At 40.9% G+C, this 22,056-nt stretch overlaps 1 protein-coding gene, 1 long non-coding RNA gene and 1 pseudogene across 2 annotated transcripts; 1 reads left to right on the top strand and 2 right to left on the bottom strand.

The window, feature by feature from the left end:
• The first annotated feature begins 4,779 nt into the window (after positions 1 to 4,779).
• Positions 4,780 to 10,696, top strand: LOC106585501 (glutathione hydrolase 1 proenzyme). Its single transcript, XM_014171779.2, has 12 exons — positions 4,780 to 4,952; positions 5,177 to 5,307; positions 5,394 to 5,483; positions 5,839 to 6,031; positions 6,356 to 6,516; positions 6,652 to 6,801; positions 7,875 to 8,011; positions 8,174 to 8,361; positions 8,583 to 8,710; positions 8,860 to 8,972; positions 9,105 to 9,218; positions 9,408 to 10,696. The coding sequence occupies exons 1-12, from the start codon at positions 4,780 to 4,782 to the stop codon at positions 9,552 to 9,554; spliced, it is 1,725 nt and encodes a 574-aa protein (XP_014027254.1). The 3' UTR covers positions 9,555 to 10,696.
• Positions 10,697 to 13,394: 2,698 nt separating this feature from the next.
• Positions 13,395 to 16,735, bottom strand: LOC106585503 (anaphase-promoting complex subunit 5-like; annotated as a pseudogene).
• A 782-nt stretch (positions 16,736 to 17,517) lies between these two features.
• Positions 17,518 to 19,708, bottom strand: LOC123723893 (uncharacterized). Its single transcript, XR_006761825.1, has 4 exons — positions 19,051 to 19,708; positions 18,829 to 18,959; positions 17,999 to 18,514; positions 17,518 to 17,855 (listed from the first exon to the last, which is right to left on the bottom strand). It is a non-coding gene; the product is annotated as an uncharacterized lncRNA (long non-coding RNA).
• Positions 19,709 to 22,056: the final 2,348 nt, after the last annotated feature.

Here is a 22,056-nt window from a genome sequence, read left to right as displayed (position 1 = left end):
GATATCAGATATCAGGGTTACATCTATTGTATAAGTGTTTCCAAACCATTTTTTAAGATTAACTCTTAGTTTGATTAATATAATAGATTGTTTTTTTATAACACAATGTACTCTATGGTGAAAAGTACATTGATGTTTGCCATGTGTTTTTGTGTTCTGTCTCTTGTATTTTACACTTCCTTTTATGCTTATTTCACTCTTAGAAAAAAAGGTGCCATCTAGAACCTTAAAGTGTTCTTCGGCTGTCCCCATAGGATAAACCTTTGACGAAACCTTTTTGGTTGCATGGAGGGTTTCACATGGAACCCAAAAGGGTTTTACCTGGAGCCAAAGAGGGTTCTCCTTTTGGAACTCTTTTTATCTAAAAGTGTATGTACAATGTTGCTGAAAATCACTTGATATGAAGTGTATTAATACTATCATTATTTGACAATATTTTACAATCACAACGAATTCACACATTTACATTTTTCCTCATTCATCCATCTAATATATTCTAGAGCAGATTCATGTTGAATGTTGAAGATTTTACTGCATCTTCAATGTATGAGATAGTTATGGGAAGTTTATGGGTCAAGGCATAACCTTACTATCGGCCATCCTATAAAACAGCTATGCTCACTGTTACACAAAAGTTCAACATTCTAATATGTTGTTTATAGTCAGACTTGATCTGATCTGTTATCATTTATAGTTAGCTCTTTGCTCCCTGCTCACTCAGCCTCAATCCCAGGTAATCCCACTATTACACTGAGTGTACAAAAAATTACGAACAGCTTCCTTATATTGAGTCCCACTTTTGTCCTCAAAACAGCTTGAATTTGTCAGAGCAGGGACTATACAAGGTGTCAAAAACGTTCCATAGGGATGCTGGCCCATGCTTGACTCCAATGCTTTCCACACTTGTGTCAACTTGGCTGGATGTCCTTTTGAAAAACCCAGTAGCGTTGCAGTTCAGATTTGAGTACAGACAAACCCGCACATTGACTCGGTACCAGTACCCGTATATAAACTCATTATTGTTATTTTATTGTTACTTCTTTTTTTAACTTTAGTTTATTTAGTAAATATTTTCTTAACTTATTTTTATTAAAATTGCAATGTTGGTTAAGGGCTTGTAAGTATTTTTCTTAACACACTTAAACCGGTGCACCTGGCAGCTACTACCATACCCCGATCAAAGGCACTTAAATCTTTTGTCTTGCCCAATTCACCCTCTGACTGGTACACATACAAACATTTTTTTTTTTTTTTTTTTACAAAATCCATGTCTCAATTGTCTCAAGGCTTAAAAATCCTTCTTTAACTTGTCTCCTCCCCTTCATCTACACTGATTGAAGTGGATTTAACAGGTGACATCAATAAGGGATCATAGCTTTCACCTGGATTCACCTGGTCAGTCTGTCATGGAAAGACCTGGTGTTCCTAATGTTTTGTACACTCAGTATATCTAAGTTGTTTTATAATGGTTGACTTTAATGGAGCTTGTCAAATAAAAATCACCTCCTCAGTACCATGTGGTACTCACAAAAAAACAGTGAATGACATGCACTGGACTCAAGGGATAGCCTCTGAAATCCACACGAAAGGTAGGATGAAGCCTAGTCTTGTTCAACAGTTTACATTTGACTCAAATATATGTGATAAAAAATACACAGCGTGCTCCATGGGGGACCTCTGCATTGGGATGACAGTGATGAGATTAGACACAATAGCTGTGGTGCTCCACAGGTTCCTTTGACAGTGGTTCATCAGGCAGACACAGCAGTAGCACTGACTGCATGCTGGAATAGCTACTGAGGTTGAATTTAGAGGTGGTGGTGGTGGGGTGTTGAGATACTCCTGTCACTTCTGCTGCCAGTTTAGATCTCTGCTTTGTGACTACTCAGGGATCTCAATGGCACTAAGGACGCAGGCAGAATAATCAAAACAGACCACGTCACAAGCTGGCTGCTACTGTGGATACTACTGATGCCCTTCGGTGCAACTGTACTTTTGACAGGCTTGTGAGGTGCATGGCAGAATATCTCTAAACAGGCAGCAGGATCATACAGAAAAATGTGCATTAGGAAAATGTAACTCTTCAATGGCTGTGCGAAGACGCTGGATATTGGCTTGGAACTGTAACACGCTGCCATGGAAATACTGGGACATTTTCAGCTTCCAGGAATTATGTACAGATCCTTGCGACATGGTGCCGTGCATTATGCCTGCCCATACCATAACCCCACCGCCACCATGGGGCACTCATGTCACAATGTTGACATCAGCAAAACGCTTGCCCACACGACGCCATGCCTGGTACAGTTGTAACTGGGATTCATCCTTGAAGAGGCCATCGAAGGTGAGCATTTGCCCACAGTCGGATACGACGCCGAACTGCAGTCAGGTCAAGACACTGGTAAGGATGATGAGCATGCAGATGAGCTTCCCTGAGACGGGTTCTTTGGTTGTGCAAACCCAGTTTCATCAGCTGTCCGGGTTGCTGGTCTCAGACGATTGATTTGTATTTGTATTTTCAACTCTGGCCTTCTAGGCAGTGTTGCAAAGAAAAAGCCATATCTCAGACTGGCAAATAAAAACAAATGATTAAGATGCGCAAAAGAACACAGACACTGGACAGAGGAACTCTGCCTAGAAGGCCAGCATCCCGGAGGCGCCTCTTCACTGTTGACCTTGAGACTGGTGTTTTGCGGGTACTATTTAATGAAGCTGCCAGCTGAGGACTTGTGAGGCATCTGTTTCTCAAACTAGACACTCTAATGTACTTGTCCTCTTGCTCAGTTGTGCACCGGGGCCTCCCACTCTTTCTATTTTGGTTAGAGCCAGTTTGCGCTTTTCTGTGAACGGAGTAGTACACAGCGTTGTATGAGATCTTCAGTTTCTTGGCAATTTCTCGCATGGAATAGCCTTCATTTCTCAGAACAAGAATAGAGTTCTTTGTTTCTGGCCATTTTGAGCCTGTAATCGACCCACAAATGCTGATGTTCCAGATACTCAACTAATCTAATGAAGGCCAGTTTTATTGCTTCTTTAATCAGTCAAACAGTTTTCAGCTGTGCTAACGTAATTGAAAAAGGGTTTTCTAATGATTAATTTGCCTTTTAAAATGATAAACTTGGATTAGCTAACACAACTTGCCATTGGAACACAGGAGTGATGGTTTCTGATAATGGGCCTCTGTACACCTATGTAGATATTCCATGAAAAATCTGCCATTTCCAGCTACAATAGCCATTTACAACATTAACAATATCTACACTTTATTTCTGATCAATTTGATGTTATTTTAATGGACCATTTTGTTTGCTTTTCTTTCAAAAACAAGGACATTTTTAAGTGACCCCAAACTTTTGAACGGTAGTGTACATCTATATATATATATATATATGTGGCATAGGGTGGTCTAGCGGTCTAGGCCGCTGCCTCCGGTGCATACAAAGACTTCATTTTTTTATATATACAGTGCCCGTCAAACGTTTCGACACACCTACTCATGTGAAGAGATCAAAAACGATGAAAAAACACGAATGGACTCATGCAGTAACCAAAAAAGTATTAAACAAATCAAAATATATTTTATATTTGAGATTCTTCAAAGTAGCCACCCTTTGCCTTGATGACAGCTTTGCACATTCTTGGCATTCTCTCAACCAGCTTCACCTGGAATGCTTTTCCAACAGTCTTGAAGGAGATCCCACATATGTTGAGCACTTGTTGGCTGTTTATCCTTCACTCTGCAGTCCAACTCATCCCAAACCATCTCAATTGGGTTGAGGTCGTGTGATTGTGGAGGCCAAGTCATCTGATGTAGCACCATCACTCTCCTTCTTGGTCAAATAGCCCTTACACAGCCTGGAGGTGTGTTGTGGGTCATTGTCCTGTTGAAAAACAAATGATACTCCTACTAAGCACAAACCAGATGGCATGGCGCATTGCTGCAGAAAGCTGTGGTAGCCATGCTGGTAAGTGTGCCTTGATTTCTAAATAAATCACTGACAGTGTCACCAGCAAAGCACCCCCACACCATCACACCTCCTCCTCACCGTGGGAACCACACATGTGGAGATTATCCGTTCACCTACTCTGCGTCTCACAAAGACAGCGGTTGGAACCCAAAATCTCAAATTTGGACTCATCAGACCAAAGGACAGATTTCCACCGGTCTAATGTCTATTGCTCATGTTTCTTGGCCGAAGCAAGTCTCTTCTTCTTATTGGTGTCCTTTAGTAGTGGTTTCTTTGCAGCAATTCGACCATGAAGGCCTGATTCACACAGTCTCCTTATACCTTGTCACAACACAACTGATTGGCTCAAACACAAGAAGAAGGAAAGAAATTCCACAAATTAACTTTTAGGCACACCTGTTATTTGTAATGCATTCCAGGTGACTTCCTCATGAAGCTGGTTGAGAGAATGCCAAGAGTGTGCAAAGCTGTCATCAAGGTAAAGGGTGGCTACTTTGAAGAATCTATTTATATTTTGATTTGTTCAACACTTTTTTGGTTACATCATGATTCCATATGTGTTATTTCATAGTTTTGATGTCTTCACTATTATCTACAATGTAGAAAATAGTAAAACATTAAGAAAACCCCTTGAATGAGTAGGTGTGTCCAAACTTTTGAATGGTACTGTAACCTAAACCGCTAGATCACCCACCCACAGCCTACTACTTTTAATGATCTAATAAATTCAATCAATCAAGAATAAATATACCTGTAAGGCTCCTGTCTAACTGTAAGATGTGTTGGTGTGTTGGTTCCCCTGGGCAGGAAAATGGTTAGAAAATCCCTGGTGGCTGGGCTGGTAGTTTTGCTGGTGGCTGCAGTGGGAGTGTTCGTGGGGGTGTTCATGGGGGTGGGAAACAAGAGCCCCATCTCCCCCTCAGACCATTTCTACTCCAAAGCTGCCGTGGCTGCAGATGCTGGAACGTGCTCTGAGGTGGGGAGGTAAGTAATGTTACGCTAGCCGACTAATTCCCACTGAGATACAATGATTCATGGTACACAGTCAAATGACAGGACATGATTAAGCTCTACAAAGAGCATCACGTGTGTGTGTGTGTGTGTGTGTGTGTGTGTGTGTGTGTGTGTGTGTGTGTGTGTGTGTGTGTGTGTGTGTGTGTGTGTGTGTGTGTGTGTGTGTGTGTGTGTGTGTGTGTGTGTGTACCTAGGGACATTCTGAAGAGGAATGGCTCAGCGGTGGATGCATCTATCGCCGCGCTTCTGTGTGTTGGCCTCCTGAACGCTCACAGCATGGGCATTGGAGGGGGGCTCTTCTTCACGATCTATAACGCTTCCACAGGTGAGTCAGTGTGTCCTCAAGCCTCCACAAATGAAAAAATGCTAATAAACACATCCATGTCTGCATTTTGTATCACTGCTCGACAGGGAAGGTTGAAACCATTGACGCGAGGGAGACGGCACCCATGAACGCAACAGAAGACATGTTTGGCAATAACACCCAGCTTTCTCGGAAAGGTACCAGTTCTACTGTTCTGGAATGTACGTCAGGTACAGGATAGGTTAGGCAAGTTCTGTGGTTAAGATAACAGCTGAACAGTAATACGGTAGCTGTAGTGTATCACAGTGACATGGGGATAGAGAGAAGATAACACTGTGGGAATAGTATGAACCTTCTGGCATCCTCTTCCCTGGTTTTCCATCATTCTAAGGAACATTAGGTCTAACCGTCTGCATCATATGCATGGCTACAACAAGGGGGCATTAGTTTCACCTGTCAAAATGAGGAAATATACTGATAAGTATTTCAAATCCTTTGTGAGCAGGGTTTCAACTTTGTGCAAATGGTGGTAAAGTCTTCTCTGCATAACAGGTGGATTGTCTATTGCCATTCCTGGGGAGATCCGTGGTTACGAGATGGCACACAGGAGACATGGCAGGCTGCCATGGAAGGAGCTGTTTGAGCCAAGCATTGCTTTGGCACGCATTGGTTTCCCTATAGGCAAAGCCCTGGCCAAAGCCATCTCCAAGAACAAGGACGCTATTCAAGGAGATGCCAATATGTGGTGAGGACAGGACAAACACTGAAATGTTTTTTATCTGAAAATGCTATATTACTACTACAACCACTTCTACAAATGTACCTTTTAATGTCAGCGTGAATGTAATGCTCTATGAAGTGCTGTAATAGGATTAGTTGATTTTATCACAGAGTACCACATATTTCAACCAATAAAATGTGATTACTTTGATGTCCACTGATGATTTATTTGATTGGCCACTGTAAAACCTATGATGACAAAGCCATGGGAATTCTGGTCCTTTTATTCTATGGGTTTGCTTGAATAACTCCTGATAATAAGTTCTCTGTTCTTGTTTTTGTGCTCCAGTGAAGTGTTCTGTGACTCCCAGAAAAACATCCTGAAGGAAAATGACATCGTTAAATTTCCCAAACTAGCAGACACCTACGAGAGGATAGCAGAGGAGGGACCGAATGTTTTTTACAATGGGACAATGGCACAGACAATTGTGGATGACATCCAGGCAGCAGGTATATATATTTGTGCATTATAAAATCCTATTACATCTCATCATTCTTGTTGTACACTATGAGGATGATCAAGCGAGACAGATCTTATAGGCAGTGTGTCGATGTGCTTCTTGAGCAGTTATTTCCTCTTCTCAGGTGGGATTATAACCCTGGAGGACCTGCTGGAGTACCGGCCTGTGTTGAATGAGAACCCACTGAAGCTGACCGTGGGCGAGTACACCATGCACGTCCCAGACGCCCCCTCCAGCGGCCCAGTCCTGGCACTCATACTCAACATAGTGGACGGTGAGCAGCAGTCTAGCTAACGCTGAATCTGAACTCAGCCATGCAGACCAGAGGATTTCAGGTTTCCTTCCCCTGTCAGGTTTCCTTCCACTGTACTCCGCTTGGACACTGTTTCCGCCCCCCCCCCCGTAACCACCACCAACCCTCTACACTAATCCAGCCACAGTTAATTCACCAGGGGCCTCATTTATGAACATTGCATATGCACAAAATATGCCCCAAAACATGCGTGAGCCAGTTGACATTTATAAAAACTGAAGTTGACTGTGAGAATGTGCTTATCCTCCCGCAAACTTTAGACCATATAAAGGCACAGTTTGCAGTGGCTGAAGTATTGCATTGCAAGAAGGCAACAGTAGCCTAGTAGCCTTGTCCAAATGGGGAATAAATTATGACTTATTCATAACAAAAAAACAGGTAGCTAAATATAATAAAAGATGCAATAATTTGCTGTTAGTGAGAAGAGCGAAAATAAAGTTCTTGACATTTTCCGGATTGACTGACCTTCATGTCTTAAAGTAATGATGGACTATCATTTCCCTTTGCTTATTTGAGCTGTTCTTGACATAAAATGGACTTGGTCTTTTACCAAATACGGCTATCTTCTGTATACCAACACTACCTTGTCACAACACTCACTCACAACACTTGGCTCAAATGCGTTAAGAAGGATGAAATTCCACAAATTAACAAGGCACACCTGTTAATTGAAATGCATTCCAGGTGACTACCTCATGAAGCTGGTTGAGAGAATGCCAAGAGTGTGCAAAGCTGTCATCAAGGAAAAGGGTGGCTACTTTAAAGGATTTCAAATACAAAATATACTTTGATTTGCGTAACAGTTTTTTGGCTACTACATGATTTCATATGTGTTATTTCATAGTTTTGATGTCTTCACTATTATTCTACAATGTAGAAAATAGTAAAAATAAAGAAAAACCTTGGAATGAGTAGGTGTGTCCAAACTTTTGACTGGTACTGTACATTAAAACTACTTTATCTCTGATAAATGAACAAATAGTTATTTTTTATGCTGAAATATTACATAAATATTTTTTCCTTTTTTTCTTCAGGGTATAATTTTACTGGCACAAGTGTCTCTACGGCCGAGAAAAAGACTTTGACATATCACCGCATCGTGGAAGCATTCCGGTTTGCTTATGCCAAGAGAAGCAGACTAGGGGACCCGCGCTATCTCAATATCACTGATGTGAGAACCCTGATTCTCATTTTTCAAATACACAGTTTCACTCACAAATATATATTTAACTTTGAAAGTTGTCACAACTTGTAGTTGTTTAAAGAATAGGCTGTTCACCAACTGAATTCCTTTTTTTTTTTTTTTTTACTGATCATTTCATCTTCTCTCCAGCTCATCCACAACATGACCTCAGACTACTTTGCTGATGGGATCAGGAGTAAGATCACAGATGACACCACTCATCCCGACAGCTACTATGAGCCAGATTATTTTGTCCCCGACAATCACGGGACAGCACACCTGTCCGTCATAGCAGAGGATGGAAGTGCTGTGGCTGCCACCAGCACAATCAATCTATAGTAAGAGTCGTACAAGGCAAGACCTCCTGAGACAATAGGACTGATGAATACATAATGCCACAGGGTAGATTATAGATATCCAGAGACAGATCATTAATATAGCATACGTGCACTCTAAACACCCTTTGCTTGCCGATGGTCTTACTGAGAATTTTCTGTTTTCATTTAACCGTTAAATAACATTCATAGGATACGTAACTCCTATCATTTCCCATCTTCAGTTTTGGCTCCAAAGTCATGTCCCGGTCAACTGGCATCATTTTCAATGATGAGATGGATGACTTCAGCTCTCCACACATCACCAACGGCTTTGGAATCTCTCCATCTCCTAACAACTTCATCCAGCCTGGTGAGATAGTATAGGAACTAAAATTAATATCTTTATTGCCGGTAAGCTACTGAAAGTTCTCAATTTACACATGGCCCCAGTTTGAGCCTTGGCTGGTTTGTTTTCTGAGAATAACTTTGTCTGAATATTTAGCTGTCTCTCTGTTTTAGGTAAAAGGCCTCTCTCTTCTATGTGCCCAACTATTATCTTGGACAAAGACAATAGAGTGAAAATGGTGGTGGGAGCCTCTGGTGGAACAAAGATCACCACAGCGACTGCCCTAGTAAGCCTTGAGCCATACAAATAAATTGATAATCTAAAACAGATAAATCCTACACATGACAGCCATGTATCCTTACATTGTGATATTGTGATGAATCAGAGTATAAGTAGCTTCCTTTTCTCATTTACATAGGTGATTCTGAATTCCTTGTTCTTTGACTACGACCTCAAAAAAGCTGTGACACAACCTCGAATTCACAATCAACTTAACCCAAATATGACAGTAGTGGAGCATGGCTTTGAAAAGGTGGGTAATTTTGAACAATATTGCATATTGTTCGATGAAAAAATACAAATTCATTTGAAAAAGCTTTTGGGTAACTGAAATGTAATCTGTGTGTGTGTGTGTGTGTGTGTGTGTGTGTGTGTGTGTGTGTGTGTGTGTGTGTGTGTGTGTGTGTGTGTGTGTGTGTGTGTGTGTGTGTGTGTGTAATAGAGTGTATTAGATGGTCTGGCACAGAAGAACCATGTAACAGAGCTGCTGATGACTCCTGGATCAGTGGTTCAGGCGGTGGTGCGACAGGGGGAGCGGCTCTGTGCTGAGTCCGACCCCAGAAAAGGGGGTTATCCAGCGGGCTACTGAGTCTCCATAAAGAAACAGGGCCATTGAGAGAGAGGGCCATAAAGAGGCCATGTATCTGCAATGAGACGCAAACAATGGCTCCTCAAGGAGGCACAGCCACTTTTTCTTCAGCCTAAATTCATTTCAAGACATGGAAAATGACTTTACTCCACATCAATACCTCCTCCCTTCACACCAAATAATCGGCAACATTTCTGCTTTTATTTCAGCATTATTCATTATTTATTTTTGTGTTTTGAAAAAGAAGTGCGATTGCAACTCTGAGAGTGGCATTTTTTTAATCCTTGCTGTATCAAGAGATCATTGTCAATTATCCTGAAGAAAGAAGTTTATTTATGCGATGCAGTGGGGTAGCAGAACGCTGGACTGTAACTGTCGTTTCCTGCTGGATGTAAATACCAATGGGCCAGAACTGAAATGGACGCCATAGATCACCTGATGTACATTCTGAAATAGTTTGCTTATGAAATATTAGCCAACATATTAGTCAAATTACTCTGTGATGATGAGCAATCATTCTGTTTGACAGAAAAATAGCCATTTATCTGAGATTTAAGAAAGGTCATGTTTTAGGGGATAATGTGAACACCAATATGAAAGGTTGTCAAAGTAGTTTGTCTCTGTCCATTGAACAAATCAAATATAGAGAAATTACTGTTTTGTTTCTCCATCAAGGAAAAATGGTCTGTATGTTTTAACCATGTAAAATACCACAGTTGGTCACTGAAAACTCCTCGACTTCCACCTCAGGTCTTAACAGGTCAGGTTGCCAGATCTGTTTGTGCTTAATGGGTTGGCTAAAGCACAAACAGATCTGGCAACCAGGCTACAGGTCTACCATCTGCCTTATGAAGATGTTGGTCACAGGTAGCTACATTTTTATTTTCATGAGAATTCTGATCTGTAACTCTAAAACGGTGATTTCTGTTTTACTGATTTCATCTCAACTCTGCCCATTGCCCATGGGGGCCTGCTGTTAATAAGGGCTCAAATATGGCTGCCATTGACCTATTCAAATGGTATTTTTATATTTTTTCTGATGAGGATTGTTAAGAAAGACACATTTTTAATGTTTAATATCGAGTAAGTGAATGTAGTTTATTTAAAAAAATACATGTGCAGATATATTTTTTTAAACTTGCATTGTTCTCATGCCATGCTTGTTGCCATGCTTGTTATTAAACATTTTAAACAAATACATATTTCACATTACTCTGCCTGTTCCCCATATTCTTAGGGACATCCTTCTCTGCTTTGATAACTGTAACCTAACTGCTGAACTAATGTTACTATAGTATGAAATCAAATGATTGAAGCAAGGTTTTAGCAGAATGTTTTACAGTACACAATATGTTAATAACAGGTACATTATGTCTGACCAACTGACTGAAGTACCATTTCATACCAAAACGTTTGGCTCAACTTCCTTTAACTGTTTGAAGAACAAAATACCCAGCAGTTTCCTTCTGACAAATCTTGGCAAGATGTGGCATTTGGCACCAGCTGTGGCTTTTACAAAAACCTCCAATTGGATTAATCACTGAAGCCATTGAACTGCCTGTGCTTCCATAGACCAGTAAAGTATAGGAAGCTAAACAGACAACAAATCACACATATAGGACTCACCCTAAATACTTCCTCTCTATCAAAAACTGCTCTTCTCTGTTATGAGGTTCTCAATAAGTGAAAAGACAAGCATGCTAATAGACCTCACCAGTAGGACTATAGGTGTCAGAGTTGGTGACTTGGCAGTTGAATAAAGAGTCAAACATTTAACAACATAGATGTGAAAATCTCCATGAGAAATGATATACACTAAATATACAAAACATTAGGAACACCTGGTCTTTCCATGTCATAGACTGTCCAGGTGAATCCAAGTGGAAGCTATGATACTTTATTGATGTCACTTGTTAAATTCACTTCAAAATCAGTGTAGATGAAAGGGATGAGACAAATGAAAGGAATGTGGCCTGAGACACTCTGTGTATACTCTACTCTCTGCTTCCTTGTGAGAGTGAAATTATTCATATTCATTCAGACAGCATTCGGCCTGTGGGCAGATGGGAAAGGATGGCTAATGAAGCTGTACATTATATAAATAGTAAAGCAAGTGTTTTTCAATCCATTGACACAGCTCATCTTAACTGGGCTAATAGAACATATCCCATGCCCCCGACTACTGTGATCCTCATGACAGCACAGGCCTGAACAGAGTCTAGTGTCAGCGTTGAGGCTCAGTGCTCACATACAGGGGAGGCCACTGGTGCAGAGAACATCGAGCGTCAATGATCACATAGCCCATCTAGAGTTGTCTGATGATAAGACCAGCCCTCCCACGGCTGCAGCTTTCTCCATCTCCAGAGATATAAACACGCACACACACAAGAGCAGAGTGAATTATGCAGCGTGTGTATATTTACTGTGTGTATTTACACAGGCTCTGTCCCGTTTCTGTTCCATGAGGCCCACCATCTGTGTGTTTATAGAGTGAGGTAGCTAAACACGCCTGGTGCCTTACAGAGTGCTTCTTGTGCAAACGTTCAGAAAGATACAACTTAAATTGTAAAACTTTCAACACCTGGACTAAACCTACATGTTAATGGTAAGAGTGATTGTGCAATTGAACAGAAAAACATTTTTCCTGTCTAATGTAAACTGTTGAAATCAACCAAAAAAGTTCAAGTAATGATGACAATTCATTTTTCATGTGAGAGGGACATGAAGAATTTATCAAAAACGAACCCACTCAAATGTTAAATAGTCAATTGCCTTTTACCTAAGTTGGTTGTAGTTTGTACCTCTGAAATTATTAAAGAGCCAGAATGAAATATTTGAAGGCTCAGGGCTGTTTCAGCATGTCACTGCTTCCTTTCAGTAATAAGACTTCTGTGTTTGCAAACCAACGTTAGGTAATGTTTTAAATGCTATTAGACTAAGCTTCTTCTGTATACAAACCAAAGGGCAATTAAGGATATTCAAAATATACAAATTGTTTCACAAGACCTTTTCTTGGATCAGTGTTATTATGAAGAGATAATGTGAATGTAGTGGCGCTCATGACTGGCACATTAAAAAATGACCACTCTTAGAGGTTGCATAAATCTACACCAGACTGACCAAAACAATATGCAGTGTCATTGCTTAGCTCAGTATCCCACAGAATGTGTTACGTTATGGCACACACACGGAGATCTAATTTCAGTTCATCTCAGAACTATCCCATTAAAATTAGGAAATATTTTCACTTCATTAAAATAGTTGAAATTACATTGTTCATTGGCATGCTCCAACTGAAGAAAAATCACCTTGCTCTCTAAAACGTATTCATCTTCTGCCCGGCTCTGATATTACGGTCATTCATCATATCGTGGTGGGTAAAACTGACTGTCCCTGACAGCTCGGGTAAGCATTCCTCATTCTCTAAGCATAGATGATTAGATGCTCTATGCTAGACATCTTTGTCTTGACCTCTGATGAGATCCCACCACTGGGACTTTGAAAAATATGTTGATGATATCTATTCTATTGACATCCTACAACAGAAGCAATGACAACCTCGAAAATATCCTTTCCTGAAGAAGGTTAAACTCATTGTTGACTACTGGTATGTACCCTACGCTGAAATTTAAATACTATGTGGGTGTTATGTATGCAAATTAAAATACACAAATATTGTGGGGACGCCCAGCCAGGCTGCACTTTTTCTCCAATAGCTGTGATCGCCATCTAGTGGTAGTGTAGTCAAACATTTTCAGGTGGAACAAATTATAGTGATTTTCAGGTTCGCAGTTTCACAAGAAAAAAGGACAACAAACTTGGGAGATAAGATTATAGAGACTTGAAGTTTGATCTTTATATCGTATAAAAATGATACACATTTGCAATGTAAATCGGGAGTGCCTAAACCAGTTGTTTCTCTACTAATGCAGCAATTTAAAACAAAAGATAGCATGAAATGTGAAGTCCATGACAAAGACAGAGTACACCAGTATATGTACCGGTCTGTGTTAGGGTGGTGAAGACAGGGTGGTGATGACTGTTCAGAGTCGCATGGCGACGGCTGCCCCCGGCGCCTGCAGCTCCTGGTCCAGCAGGTGGAACAGCATGGCATATTTGTTGCATTGGGGGGTTTGGCCCAGGGAGTGGTGCAGTCGGGCCTGCAGGTAGTGGACGTCCCACAGACGCCCCTTACAGTCCAGCATGGAGAAGTAGGCTACATCCTCAACCAGTGTCTGCATAGCCATGCCCAGACCTGGAGGGAGACAACAGGGAATCAGACGTTTGAGTTGTGTAAATATCCAGAATTGTAGTGTAATTCTCATTGCTGATACTGCTTATGTGACTCAAACCAAAATACAATGCGGAAAAACTCCTATGTGTACTCAAATGGTAAAGTCCTCCTAACCATCAACAAACATGTACATTTCTTTGAGACAGTGATATGAAGTTTTGCTGTTGGGGATGTGTGGTACCTGCATGCCTCTGACCACTGGGCTGGGACCCAGCAGTGGCCACCTGGCAGCGGGCTGCCCTTGTCCATAACTGCTCATGGGCCAGGATGGGATAATGAAGGACACCCAGAGTCTGTTCCAGCACTCCCAGCATCAACTGGACAGGGTGACAGAAAACAACACAAACTATTGATGGAGTTTTTAAATATAACCCAGTATGAATTTCCTAGTTTTGCCTACATGTGGGAGTTTGCTTTGCATACAGTATGCAGTTCCGTCTAAGGTCAAGAGATTAAAGATTTGTATATCTGAGAATATGTGTGTATAGACCAAGCACACAGTGGTATGTAGGCCATACCGGGCTTATATATTGCGTGTGTTGACCTGAGTGAAGGCCAGGTGCAGGATAGTCAGAGACCAGGGCATGTAGATGGTGCTGTCTGGCCAGGGCCTGCAGCAGGAGAGCAAGGGCTGTGGCAACACCTGACGACTCTCAATGCAACTCTGCAATGGCCAGCATCACCCTGCACAAGGCACACACACAAATATAAACACAGCCACACAACCCTTAGCCAAACAAATACTGTAGCTTTGACAAATTGATAAACACATATTCAAACAACATTCTAGGACTCCATCGACAGATGAGGTCTGGTGTTTTCATTTAGTGTCCTGGCCTACCTGATGATCATCTCTGAGTACTTGGTCTTCTCACAGTACAGCTGCAGCCTCTGCAGGATACTGTACGCTTTAGTGGTCCGGTTCAGCGCCTTCAGCACTTGAGCTTTCCTGTTTACACAACACATATACAGATAACTGCCAAAATAAAGCAAACACCAACATAAAGTGTCTTAATAAGGCGTTGGACCACCACGACCCACCAGAACAGCTTCAATGCACCTTGGCATAGATTCTACAAGAGTCTGGAACTCTGTTGAAGGGATGCGACACCATTCTTTGACAAGAAATTCCATCATTTGGTGTTTGTTGATGGTCGTGGATAACTCGGGTGCCGCTCCAGAATGTCCTATAAGTGTTCAACTAGGTTGTGATGACAGACAGCCATGCATATGGTTTACATAGTTTTCATGCTCATCAAACCATTCATTGACCACTCGTGCCCTGTGGATGGGGGCATTGTCATCCTGGAAGAGACCACTCCAATCAGTATAGAAATGATTCACCATAGGTTAAAGATGATCACTCAGAATGGCTGTGAATGTATTGCCGTTTAACTTGCCCATTAATGGGTTGAGTAGACCAAAACCATTTCAGAAAAATGTACCCCACACCATAACAGAGCCGCCAGAACCCTAATTTACTCAAGTGTTTCCCTTATTTTGGCAGTACCTGTACATACAGTTAACTAGAACAGTGGTTCCCAAACTGTGGGACCAAGGGGTTGGCGGGGGGGGGGGCTCAGCCCGGCTTTAAACTTACTCTTGAAAGTTGTAATAGTAGAATGCACAAGGTGCAATTTCAAAATTGGGTAGTGCATCATCAGTTCCTCTTGTCATGTTAGTCATTGTATACCTTAGAGAGACATTTATAACATGTCAGAAAAGTCCAGATCAACTAGCCCATGTCAGCTAATGTTATTCTTTTTTTTTGCCCATATATATTGCTGTAATTTTTTTGTGACTCAAACATCACATGAATACACAGTCGACATGGGAAAATGCATAGAATTGCAAGAAAATGTTCTAAATTTTCTTTGCACCCCGTGACAAATTGTGTAGAATTGCAGGAAATAAGCTTTAAACCGGCAAACTTCTCTTCACCAACAAGAGGGGTGTGAACAGTGCCTATAGAAATAGACGAGGCGCGTGCGCAAGGGGGGGGTTCCAATTGCTGGAAGGGGGGCCTGAGTGAAAAGGTTTGGCAACCCCTGAACTAAAACACTGGAAGAAAGTGTAAAGGTGTTCTGAGTCAAGACACTTCCTTAGCTATAGACCCTCTGTTTTGTTAAAGGCAGCAATGGCTGTGACATGGGGCTCTGCCAAGTGGTATTTCCCATCATTCATTGCTCTGTCAAACTGGATCTTGAGGTCACATAGCATCAACAGCTGGGTGATAGAGGAGACAAATCTTTACAATTGACTAAAGTTCACTTCATACCAGCCATGTCGGTGCCATTGCCTACTATAAGGAGGCAATGGTGATTCTGTATACAACATCGATAGAAAAGTGCCAAACATCATGATCGAGGTCAAGTCTAAAGTTGATGGATAGAGATGAGTAGGAGTTCAGATTGCCTCACCTTGGAATGTTGGGTGTGAGGGGGAAACTGCTCCTTCAGATGCTTCAGGACCTCAGACACAGCCCCATACAAGCCCTGGAGGGAGAGGGACAGGAACTAAAACAAGTCTCACTCACAGTCAGTACCAGTGCACATCTCCTGAGATGTAATCTGGATCACATCAATGCTTGTGAAACAGCCCTGAGGGAGATGTGACAGAAGACAGATAAGAGGTAGAGACAGAAGTGGAGCCAGAGACAGAGGTGGGAAGAGGTGTACTAACTACAGTATCTGTTCAGCATGCAACTCAGCCAGGTGGCAGAGGGAATTGTGGTTCACATTGCTGCCAAATATGTGAGTGACAACCAGGTTGTTATTTTATATTAAATTCATTGCAGTTTGAATCTTTTATTTTTAGTGTGGATTCTTTATGTCAGGGAATGTCAGAATGAGTGAAGGAGAACCACCTCTTGCCATACATCATCCATATGGATGTAGTCTGAGCCAGGCTGATGTCTATGAGCTCTGACAGGCTGTGCTTCCAGCACTTTGCAGGATGTCTGTGTCCTTCAGAGCATCCATGAGCTCATGGGCTGTCTTGCCCTGGCTCGCCCCCTGCTGGACCAGGGACTGAATGCCCAGATATGCCAGGTACTGAGGAGAGAAAATCAAATGAAAGGAAAGCCCCTCTGAAAACTATTTTATTTGTCACATGCTTCATAAACAACAGGTGTAGACTTAACAGTGAAATACTTATTTACGGGTCCTTTTCCAACAATGCAGAGTTAAAAAAAATAAAAAATACAATAATAATAATAATTAAAAAAATAACAAATAAAAAAAATAAAAAATAAATATATATATATACACACACATATATATATTTTCTTTACTGAAAAATAGTGTGAAGAGGAATTATTACACAGTGAACAACAAATAACAATAATGAGTAAAAATAACATGGATATATACAGGGAGTAACAGTACTGAGTCAATGTGCACGAGTACAAAATAATTGAGGTAGCTATATAGAAATAGGTAGGGATAAAATGACTAGGCAACAGGATAGACAATAGGAAGTAGTAGCAGCGTATGTGGTGAGTGTGAAAGTGTATGTGTGTGTGAGGTATCAGTATGCATGTGTGTGCGTGTTGGCGTATGTAGAGTGTGTGTGTATTTGTGTGTTGGGATGTCAGTATAAGCATGTGTGAGTGTGTGGGTAGAGTCCAGTGTGTGTGGGTGCATAGAGTCAGTGCAAAAAAGGGTCAATGCAGGTAATCCGGGTAGACATTTTATTAGCTATTTAGCAGTGTTATGGCATGGGGGTAGAAGCTGTTCAGGGTCTTGTTGGTTCCAGATTTGGTGCACTGGTAAGGAGGATGGTGGTAATGTGAGGGTCAGTAATCACCTGGATCTACTGAACCGCCATAGATTCAGGAAACTGAGAGGCTATTGCATAAAACGGTAAGTAAACCTGGAGTGCTCCAGTCTCATCTGCAGGCATATGAAATTCTTACCAGTAGACAGAAGTGGACAGCCATTTCCACAGTCTTCAATTAGCGCAGAGCTGTCAGGTCCTTTCATCTGTTCCAGCGTGTTAAGCCAACTCTGAAAGAGATAAATACATTCATGGATGACTACACAGGTACAGTATTGGTGCTGAGAAAGTGAAATAGACACTGACCAACCTTGACTACACATTGTGTAAATACTGTATGTTGGGCATATAACACAAACGTAAAAGCTCCTACCAGGCAGTGCTGCAGGCACATGTGATCATTGGACTCCTGGGCGATGCGGATTGCCTCATGTAGAGCCAAGTCAGCCTGTTGACTGAGTCAATATTGCATACATAAATTGCAACTGATATTGATACTTTCCATATCTATGCCCATCACTACTCACTGGTGACCAAAGCGACAGTGCAGGGCTGCCAGGTTGAGGGCAGCGTAGCGGAGACTTCAAGGTCTCAAATAGGGAAAATGAGAAATATGCAAATTGCAAAGGATACTCCCCGCTACTACCACCTCTACTTTTAATAACTCATGCAGTGGTGCTGTGTCCAGCTCCTCCTCCTCCATCCTCTCCCCTACAGTGTCCTCTGTGCTGGTGAGGTCCATCTGAGTCATCTGCAGTCAGCCCCACCTGGCCATCACCAGGCTGGGCGTAGTGACTGTGGTAGTAGTGCTGCAGGGCTTTGTACAATTTGTATACCTGTTTGAAGGGCAGCTTGATGTAGGCCAGGAGCATGTGTCTCATGAACAGACCTAAAAACATAGAGGAGGCAGTCATGATGAGAGACTAGCATTCAGTGAGCAATCCTACAATCTGTCCCATAAATTCAAAGGAAATTCATATAGCAGTGCTCTCTAACTAGACACAGTGTTCGTTTGATCTGACCTTTGTATCAAATTATGTGTACTTGCCAACAACACTGGTCTTAAACACCTCAGAATCAATAGCACTGAAAGGAGTGGGGAGGGTGGCAAAGAAGCATTCAATGTCCTTCAGATCTCCATCAGCAATTTCATGTAATCTGTAAGGATGTGTGATGAAAGAGCAGATAACATGCAGCACTGACCTCTTACATTACAGGCCTAGGTAAATGCAGTTGAATCGAGGACTCATCAATACTGGAGTTTCACAGCATATGCTGTTTGAGGGCAAAATTCGTCCAGTCTTCAGGAATTGGCCATGAGTCAAGTCTGGACCCTAATACACAGACAAAACCTTTGATAAAGAAAAGCAAGCAATTTACAGTGGAAAGTAGAAGCTGTAAAGGTGAACAATAAGCTATTCCAACCTGTTGTAGAGGCAGGATGAGTTTGTTCAAGCCCCTTCTTTCCCGAAGAGCAATTGTTTTTGACGTGGTCATCTCGTACAGTAGGCCAGAACGGAGATGTTGTACGGAGTCACCCAATCTTTGATGCCAAACACATTGGCATGGACCACCCCATTGGTCATCATTGGGTTGAAATACAAACTTTCATGTACGCTTGACATTGTTTAAATTGAAACGTTAACGAGCTAAGTTAGCTTCTAAATATTATAAAGTTACTTTTCAACAACGTTGTATGAAGCCAAATAATCAAGAAAAAACATGCAACTGTTCGCAAACCATGTTATCAAGCTACTGTAGCTAGCTAACGTCAGCTAACTAGACTGATTTCCTTGCTTGTTAGTTAACTACTTGAGAGACTAGCTAACTATCTTATACTGTAGTGGGCAATTTTGAAGTCTGCAACATATGGCATTATTGACAGTAGTACTTGAATTTGAAAATATGTTAACTTCTTCGATGAGTTTGAACGGCGGTTGGCATCCAATAAATGTTCCATTGCCGCCACCTACTAGATTGGACTATAACTCCCTTATATTATGCTTAATTGTTGTTGTTGAATTTAAAAAAAATAACCCTAACGTTACTGATCTATCTAACGCAACAACCTGCCCTTTTTCTGTCCCTACCTAGTGACGTAGCTATATGGCCACGCCCCTACATGTCAGTACATACTGTAGAGTCGATTACAGATTAATCAAATGAAATTGTGTTACTCACATGCTTCATGAACAAATAATAGTGAAACGCTTACTTACGGGTCCTTCCCAACAATGCAGAGAGAGAGAAAATAGAGAAATAATAGAAAAGTAATAAGTATTTTAAGTACTTTTCTGGTAGTGGTAGGTTAAAATGTTTTACTTAAACCAAGCAGTTAAATATTGTCAAAGTTACATTTAGTAAAATAATTGGTCTGATTCGTTTGATAGTCTACACTATCAACCTTATTACTTTGGATTGTGGGGCACTTAGATCACATCACAAATAACTACACTCAGACTAGCCTACCACACTTTTATAAACTATCCTACTAGAATACCGCAGTATATGCACCTGTAATAATAGAGTACAGAAGATAAGTAGGCATTGTTGAAGTTTAAAATAAATTCAAAAACGTTAGAAGGTTCGCAGGTTCAGCAACGGCTGAAGAATTGCAACATTTACCTGGATCAAAAATCGAATAATACTCTTAGTAGAAATGTTTATCTTTAATTTACAATCTGTAGAAACTATGAGAAAAGAAAGGTTCGGAACTTTTGTGAAACATCACAATATATGGCAAATAGAAATCAAAACTGGATGGTGTTTTATTAATGTCACTTTAATAATGTCACTTTAATAATGTTTACATATCTTGCATTACTCATTGTATTATTTATTTATTTTATTTGTTTCCTTTATTTAACTAGGCAAGTCAGCTAAAAACAAATTCTTATTTACTATTACAGCCTACCAGGGAACAGTGGGTTAACTGCCTTGTTCAGGAGCAGAACGACAGATTTTTCCCTTGTCGGCTCAGGGATTCGATTCAGCAACCTTTTGGTTACTGGTCCAATGCTCTAATACTGTATTCTAAACTATCTACTGTATCTTAGTCTATGCCGCTCTGACATTGCTCATCCATATATGTACATATTCTTAATTCCATTCATTTACTTAGATTTGTGTGTATTAGGTATTTGTTGTGAAATTGTTCGATATTACTTGTTAGATATTGCTGTACTGTAGGAACTAGAAGCACAAGCATTTCGCTACACACGCAATAACATCTGCTAAACACGTGTATGTGACCAATAACATTTGATTTGATTTGTTCAGAGATATATTCATGGGAGGGGTTGAGTGGTGCTGAAGGCTAGGACTAAAAACAAACAAAAGAGAACTACTGTAAAATATATTGTGTCTGTAAAATGTATATAGTATGTATAAGCTGGAAGTAGAAGCCTAAGTGTCGTTGTCCATTAGTTTACTCCAATTAGGGTCGAGTTAGGGGAAAATAATAAAGGAAAACACATTTTAAAAGTATACATTTTATATAGATATATTTACAAAAATATATATATATGCGCGTTTGGAAATGATGCAGACATTACATTGATAGAAGCCACAATTTATATGCAATATTAAAGCTGATCATCCCCCTAAAAATAAAATTTAAGTCAAGTTTAAGTTAAAAAAACGTTATCCTTTACTTCAAACATACATTAATTTCTTAATCAAACGATAAAGCTGTTAAAACAAAGTTATGACTGGATAGATAAAGAAAGATAGATAAATAAAGTAAGGATACAGGGGTGGAACACCTAATGGATGGAGGGATTAATGTATGGTTGGATGAAACGAAGTGAGGGCAGGTGCTCGGCAGTTGGGAGCGAAGGACACTGTTCATGCTCGATGCCCACATGCAGAAACGCCCCTAATTGCGGGCTGCAGTTGGACACTATTGGACATGACGGGATATTTTTGTTGTGGTACAATTAGTTATGCAAGAAATGACGGTGGAAATATTTTGATTTGGTACATGAAAATGTAACAGCAAAAGTAAATTTGATGGGACCAATCGCTGGTGAGATAATTTGCATATTGTTTTCATGCGGATTTGAGAATATGCGCATAAAAATCTGTCGACAATTGGATGGAAACCTAGTTAGTGAAGAAAACATACCGACACAAATTAAGCTTAAGACGGCTCTCTACTAAACGAGCACAAATATTAGGTAGCCTAGCGGTTATGGTTCGAATCCCCGAGCCGACTAGGTTAAAAAGCTATCGATGTGCCCTTGAGCAAGGCACTTAATCTTAATTGCCCATGTACGTCGTCTGCTAAATGATTAAAACGTACAATGGTGGATAGCAGTGAACAGCAGCAGTAAAGTTAACGCCCTTACAATTGTGATTGGACATTATGGGTACTGCTGCACGAGACTTCGATTCAATTGGTGGAATTTATGTCCATCATGTTACTCTCGC

The sequence above is a fragment of the Salmo salar genome, chromosome ssa24 (assembly GCF_905237065.1).
Source record: "Salmo salar chromosome ssa24, Ssal_v3.1, whole genome shotgun sequence".
Classification (NCBI taxonomy): Eukaryota; Metazoa; Chordata; class Actinopteri; order Salmoniformes; family Salmonidae; genus Salmo; species Salmo salar.
This window is presented reverse-complemented; position numbering and strand designations above follow the sequence as displayed.

Coding starts and splice junctions, on each gene's coding strand:
- LOC106585501 (XM_014171779.2), top strand. CDS start 4,780: ATGGTTAGAAAATCCCTGGTGGCTGGGCTGGTAGTTTTGCTGGTGGCT. Junction 5,308..5,393: donor GATCTATAACGCTTCCACAG/GTGAGTCAGTGT, acceptor ACTGCTCGACAG/GGAAGGTTGAAACCATTGAC. Junction 6,802..7,874: donor CATACTCAACATAGTGGACG/GTGAGCAGCAGT, acceptor TTTTTTCTTCAG/GGTATAATTTTACTGGCACA.